The sequence below is a fragment of the Trichoplusia ni genome, unplaced genomic scaffold (genome assembly GCF_003590095.1).
Source record: "Trichoplusia ni isolate ovarian cell line Hi5 unplaced genomic scaffold, tn1 tig00004280, whole genome shotgun sequence".
Classification (NCBI taxonomy): Eukaryota; Metazoa; Arthropoda; class Insecta; order Lepidoptera; family Noctuidae; genus Trichoplusia; species Trichoplusia ni.
Genome location: NW_020800552.1, coordinates 1 through 13,937, shown reverse-complemented (window position 1 = coordinate 13,937; position 13,937 = coordinate 1). Strand labels below are relative to the sequence as shown.

Below are 13,937 nucleotides of genomic sequence, written 5' to 3'. Positions count from 1 at the left end.
ATAACTATAAAAGGACTAAAAGCTAATTTATTTCGCACCTAGACGGTATAGAACACGTCTAGGGGTTGGACGGAGCCAAGGTAAGCAAGTTTGGATCGAAAACCGCAAAGGAATACAAGACTTAATCACAAAGTGTTTTCAAATGTATGGCGGTTTCGTACCCTACAGGTAACCTCGGTTCGTATTAGAATTATAACAAAATGAAAAATATCTACAAAACTATAATAGCTAGCCGAACGGGAGAGTGTCGTTGGAAGCGGCTCGGCGAGACCTACCCAACGGTGTATATATGTAAGGTAAGTTTAGTGTAAATTTTTTAATTTATCTAAGAAAAACTGGTTTTTTGGTACAAAAATATCAGTTTTTTGAGCTGAAGTACAATTTAAATGTCGAAACTGATAAAATCCAAGTACACAACGTGTAGTGGACACCAGCCCCGACAAGTATACAAATTTGAAGTGCTAATTAGAGAAACTAATTAGCGAGAAACTTATAAAATAGTGAGATTTTCTTAAAAAATACTTATAAAATAACTATAAAAGGACTAAAAGCTAATTTATTTCGCACCTAGACGGTATAGAACACGTCTAGGGGTTGGACGGAGCCAAGGTAAGCAAGTTTGGATCGAAAACCGCAAAGGAATACAAGACTTAATCACAAAGTGTTTTCAAATGTATGGCGGTTTCGTACCCTACAGGTAACCTCGGTTCGTATTAGAATTATAACAAAATGAAAAATATCTACAAAACTATAATAGCTAGCCGAACGGGAGAGGTGTCGTTGGAAGCGGCTCGGCGAGACCTATCCAACGGTGTATATATGTAAGGTAAGTTTAGTGTAAATTTTTTAATTTATCTAAGAAAAACTGGTTTTTTGGTACAAAAATATCAGTTTTTTGAGCTGAAGTACAATTTAAATGTCGAAACTGATAAAATCCAAGTACACAACGTGTAGTGGACACCAGCCCCGACAAGTATACAAATTTGAAGTGCTAATTAGAGAAACTAATTAGCGAGAAACTTATAAAATAGTGAGATTTTCTTAAAAAATACTTATAAAATAACTATAAAAGGACTAAAAGCTAATTTATTTCGCACCTAGACGGTATAGAACACGTCTAGGGGTTGGACGGAGCCAAGGTAAGCAAGTTTGGATCGAAAACCGCAAAGGAATACAAGACTTAATCACAAAGTGTTTTCAAATGTATGGCGGTTTCGTACCCTACAGGTAACCTCGGTTCGTATTAGAATTATAACAAAATGAAAAATATCTACAAAACTATAATAGCTAGCCGAACGGGAGAGGTGTCGTTGGAAGCGGCTCGGCGAGACCTATCCAACGGTGTATATATGTAAGGTAAGTTTAGTGTAAATTTTTTAATTTATCTAAGAAAAACTGGTTTTTTGGTACAAAAATATCAGTTTTTGAGCTGAAGTACAATTTAAATGTCGAAACTGATAAAATCCAAGTACACAACGTGTAGTGGACACCAGCCCCGACAAGTATACAAATTTGAAGTGCTAATTAGAGAAACTAATTAGCGAGAAACTTATAAAATAGTGAGATTTTCTTAAAAAATACTTATAAAATAACTATAAAAGGACTAAAAGCTAATTTATTTCGCACCTAGACGGTATAGAACACGTCTAGGGGTTGGACGGAGCCAAGGTAAGCAAGTTTGGATCGAAAACCGCAAAGGAATACAAGACTTAATCACAAAGTGTTTTCAAATGTATGGCGGTTTCGTACCCTACAGGTAACCTCGGTTCGTATTAGAATTATAACAAAATGAAAAATATCTACAAAACTATAATAGCTAGCCGAACGGGAGAGGTGTCGTTGGAAGCGGCTCGGCGAGACCTATCCAACGGTGTATATATGTAAGGTAAGTTTAGTGTAAATTTTTTAATTTATCTAAGAAAAACTGGTTTTTTTGGTACAAAAATATCAGTTTTTTGAGCTGAAGTACAATTTAAATGTCGAAACTGATAAAATCCAAGTACACAACGTGTAGTGGACACCAGCCCCGACAAGTATACAAATTTGAAGTGCTAATTAGAGAAACTAATTAGCGAGAAACTTATAAAATAGTGAGATTTTCTTAAAAAATACTTATAAAATAACTATAAAAGGACTAAAAGCTAATTTATTTCGCACCTAGACGGTATAGAACACGTCTAGGGGTTGGACGGAGCCAAGGTAAGCAAGTTTGGATCGAAAACCGCAAAGGAATACAAGACTTAATCACAAAGTGTTTTCAAATGTATGGCGGTTTCGTACCCTACAGGTAACCTCGGTTCGTATTAGAATTATAACAAAATGAAAAATATCTACAAAACTATAATAGCTAGCCGAACGGGAGAGGTGTCGTTGGAAGCGGCTCGGCGAGACCTATCCAACGGTGTATATATGTAAGGTAAGTTTAGTGTAAATTTTTTAATTTATCTAAGAAAAACTGGTTTTTTGGTACAAAAATATCAGTTTTTTGAGCTGAAGTACAATTTAAATGTCGAAACTGATAAAATCCAAGTACACAACGTGTAGTGGACACCAGCCCCGACAAGTATACAAATTTGAAGTGCTAATTAGAGAAACTAATTAGCGAGAAACTTATAAAATAGTGAGATTTTCTTAAAAAATACTTATAAAATAACTATAAAAGGACTAAAAGCTAATTTATTTCGCACCTAGACGGTATAGAACACGTCTAGGGGTTGGACGGAGCCAAGGTAAGCAAGTTTGGATCGAAAACCGCAAAGGAATACAAGACTTAATCACAAAGTGTTTTCAAATGTATGGCGGTTTCGTACCCTACAGGTAACCTCGGTTCGTATTAGAATTATAACAAAATGAAAAATATCTACAAAACTATAATAGCTAGCCGAACGGGAGAGGTGTCGTTGGAAGCGGCTCGGCGAGACCTATCCAACGGTGTATATATGTAAGGTAAGTTTAGTGTAAATTTTTTAATTTATCTAAGAAAAACTGGTTTTTTGGTACAAAAATATCAGTTTTTTGAGCTGAAGTACAATTTAAATGTCGAAACTGATAAAATCCAAGTACACAACGTGTAGTGGACACCAGCCCCGACAAGTATACAAATTTGAAGTGCTAATTAGAGAAACTAATTAGCGAGAAACTTATAAAATAGTGAGATTTTCTTAAAAAATACTTATAAAATAACTATAAAAGGACTAAAAGCTAATTTATTTCGCACCTAGACGGTATAGAACACGTCTAGGGGTTGGACGGAGCCAAGGTAAGCAAGTTTGGATCGAAAACCGCAAAGGAATACAAGACTTAATCACAAAGTGTTTTCAAATGTATGGCGGTTTCGTACCCTACAGGTAACCTCGGTTCGTATTAGAATTATAACAAAATGAAAAATATCTACAAAACTATAATAGCTAGCCGAACGGGAGAGGTGTCGTTGGAAGCGGCTCGGCGAGACCTATCCAACGGTGTATATATGTAAGGTAAGTTTAGTGTAAATTTTTTAATTTATCTAAGAAAAACTGGTTTTTTGGTACAAAAATATCAGTTTTTTGAGCTGAAGTACAATTTAAATGTCGAAACTGATAAAATCCAAGTACACAACGTGTAGTGGACACCAGCCCCGACAAGTATACAAATTTGAAGTGCTAATTAGAGAAACTAATTAGCGAGAAACTTATAAAATAGTGAGATTTTCTTAAAAAATACTTATAAAATAACTATAAAAGGACTAAAAGCTAATTTATTTCGCACCTAGACGGTATAGAACACGTCTAGGGGTTGGACGGAGCCAAGGTAAGCAAGTTTGGATCGAAAACCGCAAAGGAATACAAGACTTAATCACAAAGTGTTTTCAAATGTATGGCGGTTTCGTACCCTACAGGTAACCTCGGTTCGTATTAGAATTATAACAAAATGAAAAATATCTACAAAACTATAATAGCTAGCCGAACGGGAGAGGTGTCGTTGGAAGCGGCTCGGCGAGACCTATCCAACGGTGTATATATGTAAGGTAAGTTTAGTGTAAATTTTTTAATTTATCTAAGAAAAACTGGTTTTTTGGTACAAAAATATCAGTTTTTTGAGCTGAAGTACAATTTAAATGTCGAAACTGATAAAATCCAAGTACACAACGTGTAGTGGACACCAGCCCCGACAAGTATACAAATTTGAAGTGCTAATTAGAGAAACTAATTAGCGAGAAACTTATAAAATAGTGAGATTTTCTTAAAAAATACTTATAAAATAACTATAAAAGGACTAAAAGCTAATTTATTTCGCACCTAGACGGTATAGAACACGTCTAGGGGTTGGACGGAGCCAAGGTAAGCAAGTTTGGATCGAAAACCGCAAAGGAATACAAGACTTAATCACAAAGTGTTTTCAAATGTATGGCGGTTTCGTACCCTACAGGTAACCTCGGTTCGTATTAGAATTATAACAAAATGAAAAATATCTACAAAACTATAATAGCTAGCCGAACGGGAGAGGTGTCGTTGGAAGCGGCTCGGCGAGACCTATCCAACGGTGTATATATGTAAGGTAAGTTTAGTGTAAATTTTTTAATTTATCTAAGAAAAACTGGTTTTTTGGTACAAAAATATCAGTTTTTTGAGCTGAAGTACAATTTAAATGTCGAAACTGATAAAATCCAAGTACACAACGTGTAGTGGACACCAGCCCGACAAGTATACAAATTTGAAGTGCTAATTAGAGAAACTAATTAGCGAGAAACTTATAAAATAGTGAGATTTTCTTAAAAAATACTTATAAAATAACTATAAAAGGACTAAAAGCTAATTTATTTCGCACCTAGACGGTATAGAACACGTCTAGGGGTTGGACGGAGCCAAGGTAAGCAAGTTTGGATCGAAAACCGCAAAGGAATACAAGACTTAATCACAAAGTGTTTTCAAATGTATGGCGGTTTCGTACCCTACAGGTAACCTCGGTTCGTATTAGAATTATAACAAAATGAAAAATATCTACAAAACTATAATAGCTAGCCGAACGGGAGAGGTGTCGTTGGAAGCGGCTCGGCGAGACCTATCCAACGGTGTATATATGTAAGGTAAGTTTAGTGTAAATTTTTTAATTTATCTAAGAAAAACTGGTTTTTTGGTACAAAAATATCAGTTTTTTGAGCTGAAGTACAATTTAAATGTCGAAACTGATAAAATCCAAGTACACAACGTGTAGTGGACACCAGCCCCGACAAGTATACAAATTTGAAGTGCTAATTAGAGAAACTAATTAGCGAGAAACTTATAAAATAGTGAGATTTTCTTAAAAAATACTTATAAAATAACTATAAAAGGACTAAAAGCTAATTTATTTCGCACCTAGACGGTATAGAACACGTCTAGGGGTTGGACGGAGCCAAGGTAAGCAAGTTTGGATCGAAAACCGCAAAGGAATACAAGACTTAATCACAAAGTGTTTTCAAATGTATGGCGGTTTCGTACCCTACAGGTAACCTCGGTTCGTATTAGAATTATAACAAAATGAAAAATATCTACAAAACTATAATAGCTAGCCGAACGGGAGAGGTGTCGTTGGAAGCGGCTCGGCGAGACCTATCCAACGGTGTATATATGTAAGGTAAGTTTAGTGTAAATTTTTTAATTTATCTAAGAAAAACTGGTTTTTTGGTACAAAAATATCAGTTTTTTGAGCTGAAGTACAATTTAAATGTCGAAACTGATAAAATCCAAGTACACAACGTGTAGTGGACACCAGCCCCGACAAGTATACAAATTTGAAGTGCTAATTAGAGAAACTAATTAGCGAGAAACTTATAAAATAGTGAGATTTTCTTAAAAAATACTTATAAAATAACTATAAAAGGACTAAAAGCTAATTTATTTCGCACCTAGACGGTATAGAACACGTCTAGGGGTTGGACGGAGCCAAGGTAAGCAAGTTTGGATCGAAAACCGCAAAGGAATACAAGACTTAATCACAAAGTGTTTTCAAATGTATGGCGGTTTCGTACCCTACAGGTAACCTCGGTTCGTATTAGAATTATAACAAAATGAAAAATATCTACAAAACTATAATAGCTAGCCGAACGGGAGAGGTGTCGTTGGAAGCGGCTCGGCGAGACCTATCCAACGGTGTATATATGTAAGGTAAGTTTAGTGTAAATTTTTTAATTTATCTAAGAAAAACTGGTTTTTTGGTACAAAAATATCAGTTTTTTGAGCTGAAGTACAATTTAAATGTCGAAACTGATAAAATCCAAGTACACAACGTGTAGTGGACACCAGCCCCGACAAGTATACAAATTTGAAGTGCTAATTAGAGAAACTAATTAGCGAGAAACTTATAAAATAGTGAGATTTTCTTAAAAAATACTTATAAAATAACTATAAAAGGACTAAAAGCTAATTTATTTCGCACCTAGACGGTATAGAACACGTCTAGGGGTTGGACGGAGCCAAGGTAAGCAAGTTTGGATCGAAAACCGCAAAGGAATACAAGACTTAATCACAAAGTGTTTTCAAATGTATGGCGGTTTCGTACCCTACAGGTAACCTCGGTTCGTATTAGAATTATAACAAAATGAAAAATATCTACAAAACTATAATAGCTAGCCGAACGGGAGAGGTGTCGTTGGAAGCGGCTCGGCGAGACCTATCCAACGGTGTATATATGTAAGGTAAGTTTAGTGTAAATTTTTTAATTTATCTAAGAAAAACTGGTTTTTTGGTACAAAAATATCAGTTTTTTGAGCTGAAGTACAATTTAAATGTCGAAACTGATAAAATCCAAGTACACAACGTGTAGTGGACACCAGCCCCGACAAGTATACAAATTTGAAGTGCTAATTAGAGAAACTAATTAGCGAGAAACTTATAAAATAGTGAGATTTTCTTAAAAAATACTTATAAAATAACTATAAAAGGACTAAAAGCTAATTTATTTCGCACCTAGACGGTATAGAACACGTCTAGGGGTTGGACGGAGCCAAGGTAAGCAAGTTTGGATCGAAAACCGCAAAGGAATACAAGACTTAATCACAAAGTGTTTTCAAATGTATGGCGGTTTCGTACCCTACAGGTAACCTCGGTTCGTATTAGAATTATAACAAAATGAAAAATATCTACAAAACTATAATAGCTAGCCGAACGGGAGAGGTGTCGTTGGAAGCGGCTCGGCGAGACCTATCCAACGGTGTATATATGTAAGGTAAGTTTAGTGTAAATTTTTTAATTTATCTAAGAAAAACTGGTTTTTTGGTACAAAAATATCAGTTTTTTGAGCTGAAGTACAATTTAAATGTCGAAACTGATAAAATCCAAGTACACAACGTGTAGTGGACACCAGCCCCGACAAGTATACAAATTTGAAGTGCTAATTAGAGAAACTAATTAGCGAGAAACTTATAAAATAGTGAGATTTTCTTAAAAAATACTTATAAAATAACTATAAAAGGACTAAAAGCTAATTTATTTCGCACCTAGACGGTATAGAACACGTCTAGGGGTTGGACGGAGCCAAGGTAAGCAAGTTTGGATCGAAAACCGCAAAGGAATACAAGACTTAATCACAAAGTGTTTTCAAATGTATGGCGGTTTCGTACCCTACAGGTAACCTCGGTTCGTATTAGAATTATAACAAAATGAAAAATATCTACAAAACTATAATAGCTAGCCGAACGGGAGAGGTGTCGTTGGAAGCGGCTCGGCGAGACCTATCCAGTCACCCTGAACGACAGGGAGCCGTGCCTTCTCCCGAGCCAGTCGTCGAGCACTGGCCGGATCGCCTCGACGGTTGCGAGGCCGGCGGCAGGGCGCAGAAGCCTTTGCCGCCATTCCGCCACCAAGACCTGACGGAGCTCAGCTCGGCGCAGTGCGATCTGTCGCTGCGCCGGCCTCGAGCCCCGTGCCCGCTCTACCTCGCGCCATCGGTACAACGACGCGAGTACTTTCGCCTCCAGGTCCCAGGGCGGGGATCCGGCCAGTACGCAAGCCGCCTCGTAGGAGATCGTGCGGTACCCGCGGACGACTCTGACGGCCATCGCCCTCTGCGGTTTACGCAGAATGGCGAATGTGCCGGCCGTCAGGTCCATCGCCCACACAGGGGCCCCATACAGGGCCATGGACCGCACGATTCCCACGTACAACCGCCTACAGACGGTGCTCGGGCCCCCCATGTTGGGAAGCAGCGTTGAAAGCGCGCCCGCCGCGCCCATCAGCTTGGGCGCCAGGCGCCGGAAGTGAGGACCGAATTCCCATCGGCTGTCGAGCACCAATCCCAAGTACTTCATGGTGGACTCGACAGCTATCCGGGCCCCACTGACCACGATGTGTGATCCCGGCGCCGGCGCACGTCGGGTGCCATGAAACACCATGGCCTCCGACTTATTAAGGGCCACCTCTAGGCCCAGGCGCCGGATGCGGTTCACCACCTGTGACACCGCAGCCGTGGCTATCAACGCCGCTTCCCTGTGCGAGCTCCCCCGGGCTGTGACTAGCGTGTCGTCCGCGTAGCACGTCAAGTCGGCGCCCGACGGGAGCTCGCCTCTCAGCACCCAGTCGTAGCCGATGTTCCACAGGAGCGGCCCCAAAACCGATCCCTGCGGAACACCGCACGACATAAGGTGCCGACCAGCACCGTCACGTCCCCGATAGGTGACGCACCTATCCTCCAAATAGGCCCCTACTGTACGACGGAGGTAGGGAGGCACACGATGATATTTTAGGGCCTCCCGAATACAACTCCAGGGTAGGGTGTTGAAGGCGTTGGAGATGTCCAACGACACCGCCAGCACCACCCCACCCCGGGACACTGTCTCCTCCGCCAGGGCCCTCACGCGCATGATGGCGTCTATGGTGGAGCGCCCCCGACGAAAACCAAACTGGTTGTCGTCCAGGTCCGGCCCCTCTCTGCACAAGTGGCTGACGAGGCGATCTGCGATGATTCGCTCGAACAGTTTGCCCGCCTCGTCTAGCAGCACTATGGGCCGGTATGCGGACGGCGAGTCCGCGGGGCGCCCCTCCTTTCTGAGCAGGACCAGCCTCCCCTCCTTCCACAAACTGGGAAACTGACCCCGCTCGAGGCATGCCGTGAAGAGCCCCCTCAGCTGGGGCTCTAGCTCCTTCAGAGCTAAGACGAGAGCACGACCGGGAACTCCGTCGGGTCCGGGCGCCGTGTTTTTCGCCCGGAGTCGCGACACGGCTGCTCTCGTCTCTTCTTGCGTCACCTCGGGGACATCGGTGCTCTCCTCATCAGGAGAGTCTGTGGCTGAGGGTGAAGCCATCGCCGGGGGAACGTGTCCCGTCCGCTCAGGGAAGAGGGCCGACACCACCGCCTCTAGCAACTGGGGCTGCATGCCCTGGACCACTGGGGGCGCCCAGGGACGCAACTTGCCCCGTACCCAACGGTAGGGGCGCCCCACGGATCCCGGTCCAGGGACCCCAGCAGCTCCTCCCTGGCACGCGACTTCGAGTCGCCGATGGCCAGCCACAGAGTCTCCTTGGACGCGCGGTACACCTCATACAGCGCGCCCTCCTCGACGGGATCCCGTCGACGTCGTCTCCGGTATCGAGTGTACCGGCGGCGAGCTGCGACGCACTCAACGCGCAGCCGCGCGATCTCGTCGGTCCACCAGTACACCCGGCGCCTTGCGGACTGTTGGCTTACACGGGGCATGGACGCGTCGCAAATCTGCGTCATCGCCCCGCGAAACCACAGCGCCACCGCTTCGACGTCGACGGGGCCGTCCGTCGCCGACTCCCAGATCCAGGACTGGACTAAGGCAGCTTCCTCGAGTAGTTCCCTGTCGATGCGCTTGAGCGCCCATCGGGGGCCGTCGTTGATCGGGGTTGTTGGATGGCGGCCGCTCGCGGTCTGGGCGGAGACGTCGAACCGGATATAACGATGGTCCGATAACGTCTCCACCTCCACGGCGACACGCCAGTCGCGGACTCGGCCGGCGACAGAGGGGCTTGCGAACGAGACGTCCACAATCGACCCGCCCCGCTGCCGCACGCACGTGTATTCCGAACCCCGATTCAGGACGACCAGACCGGTCGTCACCGCCCACTCTTCCAACGCCTCGCCCCGAGAGTCAGTGACCGGAGATCCCCACGCCGATGACTTGGCGTTGAGATCCCCGAGCACCAGAACGGGACGAGGGTGGTAGCGGTTCACGACGGCGCCCAACTCGACAAGGAAACCCTCGAAGTCGGCGAGACTCTTGTTGGGGGAGAAATACGCCCCCACAACGGCGATGCCGTCCGAAACCGCGGCAACCCAGCCGCGGCCCCTGGACGGGTCGATCAGAGTCCCGCCAATAATGGCCACCAAACCGTCAGCGCACCCCAACCAGTTGTCACGGGCGGGGACGAAGTACGGCTCGGCGACCACAGCCACGTCGATCGACCACTCTGCCATAGTCTGGAGTAGAAGATCCTGAGCTCTGGCAGAGTGATTGATGTTGCCCTGGAGGAAATGGAATTGCGCCATTATTGACAATCCATTCCCCCGGCAACAGTCCCGGACCGGGAGTCGGTCGCGGAGCTACCAGCCTGCGGGGCTGCGAGGTTACCCCGGCAGGCTTGGAGCTCCTCTTCCCTGCCTTTTTGGCAGTGCTGGTGGGCATGCCACAGGCTCCCCCGCCCAATCTGTGTCCCGCCGGCTTTCCCGCGGCCGAACACAGGCAGCAGTTTAGCGCGGCGGAACACTGGGCCGCCTTGTGACCGGGCTGACCGCAGCGATAGCAGAGACCGCTACGGTCTGCTGCGGAGGTGCACTTTGCCCGGACGTGCCCCTTTTCCAGACACCGGAAGCACCTCAAAGCCCGGGGTTGCAGGAGTTTTACTCTCGCTGCAACCCAGCCCACCTTCACTTCGCCAGCTAAGGCGATCTTTTTCGCCGACGCCACAGGGCACCGAACCCAGACTGCGCCGAGTCCGGTGGCGTCGGTGCGTATGTCGCCGGCCCGCACCCTATCCGGCGGACACTCTCCACTGCGGGCAACGGCCGCCACCACTTCCTCGGGGGTCACGGAATCGTCCAGACCGGTGATCCGCACCTCTGCGGTTTTCACCGGTCTGGATACCCGGACGTCCTCGGGGTTGAGGACCTCCCTCATTTTGGCGGCCAGAGCGTCCGCCTTTTCGGCGCTGCCGCTCGCAGCACCGGCCACCTCGAACAGCCGCGCACCCGTGACGGTCTGCCTGACGGTGACGGACTGGAGGCCAAGATCTGACAATTTGATCTTGGCCTTGGCCTCGGCAATGACCGACTGGTACGTAACGCCGCGCTCCGCAGCCCCGGGCTGCAGCGTCAGCGTCACGGCCTCGGAACGCGGGGCACGCACCGCCGGTCCTTTGCGACCGCCTTTGGCAGTCCGTCGCGCAGGCTGCGCAGCCGCCTTTGCCGTAGGGCCTGGGGCGCGCGCTGCTGCGGAGTCCGCCTTTGCGGCTTTGCGGGCCTTCTTGCGGCCCACGACTGTCGCCCAGCTCTCACCCTTAGAGCCGGCCGTCGTGGGCTTAGCACTTGGCGGGGCTCCCTCGCCGGGCTTTTTGACGCCCCCAGTGGGCTTCCCTGGCGAGGCGCAGGCCTCGGCGGCTCCTCCGTCCTCCGTCTTGCGTCGGCGCTAGGGGCGGACGGAGGGTTTCCGGGGGGAGGCGCCGAGACACCGCCTCTATGCGGGCATTGACCATGCTCCCGCACTGGAGCATGCAGAGCCGGACTATGCGCTCGACCTCGTCGTCGGAACGAGCGCTTGCCGGTCTCGGTGCGGGAGACGGGGCCACCACCGGTGCGGCGACAGTGGGCGGCGTGCGTCGCTGTTGCTGCTCGCTCAGCGCAGCGACTTGCCGCCGGAGGTCCTCCAGGTCGGCACGGAGGCGGCCGTTCTCCTCCTGCAACTTCGCGACCTCGTCTGAGGCCGTCCTGTTGAGGAGGACACCAACCGCCTCCTTAATGTCCGCGGCAGCCTCCTTCAGACCGCGGGTGAACGTGCCCTTCAGGCTGCCGGACTTCGTGGCAACCTTCAGGACCAAGTCCACCCCGTCCAAGGCCAGCTGGCTCAGGGCCGCCGCGGATGGCTCGCCCCCTTCGGCCGTGAGAGCAGCGCGTCGCTCACGCGCGCGCTCTGCCATCGCCGACACTTCGTCGGCCGCGACGGCTTTGCGCTGCTCCCTTCTGGCGGCGTTGAGCTCCGCCTTCGAGCTCCCCAGCGAAGCACCGCTCTCGCCGCCAGGGTCCTCCGTGGTGACCCCCACGTCGCTCTCCGCTTCGCTGGCCGCCTGGGCACTGGAACGCACAAACCTGCCCTGTGCGTCCTCCGCGGCCGCGAAGCACTCGCTCCCCTCGATGTCTGCCGACCTCTCCTCCCGGTCGGCAGCTTCGGAGCTGGCAGGCCGTCCTCATCTGAGGACTGACCCGCCGAACCACCTCCCATCGAAGCACGGTCGCGCGGACGTTTCCTAACGGAAGACGATCTGCGCGGCCGCTCCTCGGCGTATTCTGTGCTGCCAGTAATATTATCAGCGACAGGGGCCTGGTCGCCTACCCCTGCGCGTCCGTCGGTAACCAATTTCACACTCGCAGGCCCGGGTACCTGCGAGCGCCGGGCGTCAGCCGGATCGCACGACACAACAAAACTTTCTGTGTCCGACATCATTATTTACGAATGGGTGGTACGCACATCGCTTCCCCAAGGCGATGCGGCCGCTCTTTTGGGAGGTTATTTGATCCTCCTGAGGCCGCGGATGCCTCTGGTGCAGGATATACCGCCCGCTGCTCGGTGTCTACAAAATATTTTTTTTTGGATTTTCTGTTTTTTTTTTTTTTTTTTTTTTTTTTTTTTTTTTTTTTTTTTTAATTATAAATTCTAAAACTAACCTAACCTAACCTATGTACATCCGTGGCTCAATACCTCGCCACGGATGCGTCAGACCGCGGGCAGAGGAGTAGCCCACGGTCTTACCCGCCTCGGTCACCGCGATCCATACGCCGCGGCGACCCCTAGACCACGGGCCGGAGCGACGGCCCGCGGTCTACCCCACCTCACTCCCTAGTCATGCACTCTGCAGCTGCAGAGCGCAGCCAGGGAGCCTTCGGGAGCGACTCCTCCGCTCCGGCAGAAATTCGCCACGCACAACAATTGCCCCAAGTCGCGAGACGATTGTTATGCGTGCCCAGGGTGCACCGGCCCAACGACTGCTCTCCCCCGGACGTATCCGTAAGGGACCAGCAGCCGCCAGGCACACGAGGAGGTTTTCTGCCCTGCACCCCAACCTGCCCTGCACCCCAACCTAACCTAACCTAACCTAACCCAAAAACCATTAACTGCAGAATTTTATCTCTTAAGGGGGCTGAGATAATAATTATTAAAGTTACCAACTTTGGCTGCTTATATCTCCGGAACAAGATCTGCGACCCCCAAATTTTTTGCTGCCGGCCGTTGCGCGCTGACTGGGAGACAACACCTGTAAGCAGAAGAAAATTTTTAGATTAATAATTGTAGCTTTTATTTAGTTTTAAAATTTTTTTAGTTTTTTTTTAATATTTGTTTGACAAATTTTCAAATTTTTTATATATTTTTATATACGCTGTTAGCCCTCATTAAAACATAAATTTAGACATTTTTTTCAAAATTTTAGCTTCAAAATTCACGAAGATATTAAATTTTTTATGTTTTTTCTAAATAAATTAGTAATTAATTAAAATAAATTAAATTTAACACCTGGATAGTGTTTAACATAGGTGTTGTAGCCAGTAGAAGCCCAAAGACCGTTCTGATAGCTTCAGAAACAACGGATTTGGACTTTTAGACTTTTTCAGAAATTTTGTCTGAAAACTTTAAAGTCTTATAAGTCAGCCAATTTTGGACTCAGAAAATTACGGTTTTTTGTTATAGCATTAAGTTTTCATAAGGATTACGATCCTTATAGTTCAGGCGTTTTCAGCGACTGAAAATTTTT

At 46.9% G+C, this 13,937-nt stretch overlaps 1 protein-coding gene across 1 annotated transcript; it reads right to left on the bottom strand.

The window, feature by feature from the left end:
- Positions 1-10,466: 10,466 nt before the first annotated feature.
- Positions 10,467-13,442, bottom strand: LOC113508260 (translation initiation factor IF-2-like; the record flags this gene model as incomplete). Its single annotated transcript, XM_026891213.1, has 4 exons — positions 10,467-10,592; positions 10,844-11,602; positions 11,667-12,363; positions 13,358-13,442. Coding segments are annotated over 4 exons (1,667 nt in total), but the record flags the coding sequence as incomplete, so codon positions are not given.
- Positions 13,443-13,937: the final 495 nt, after the last annotated feature.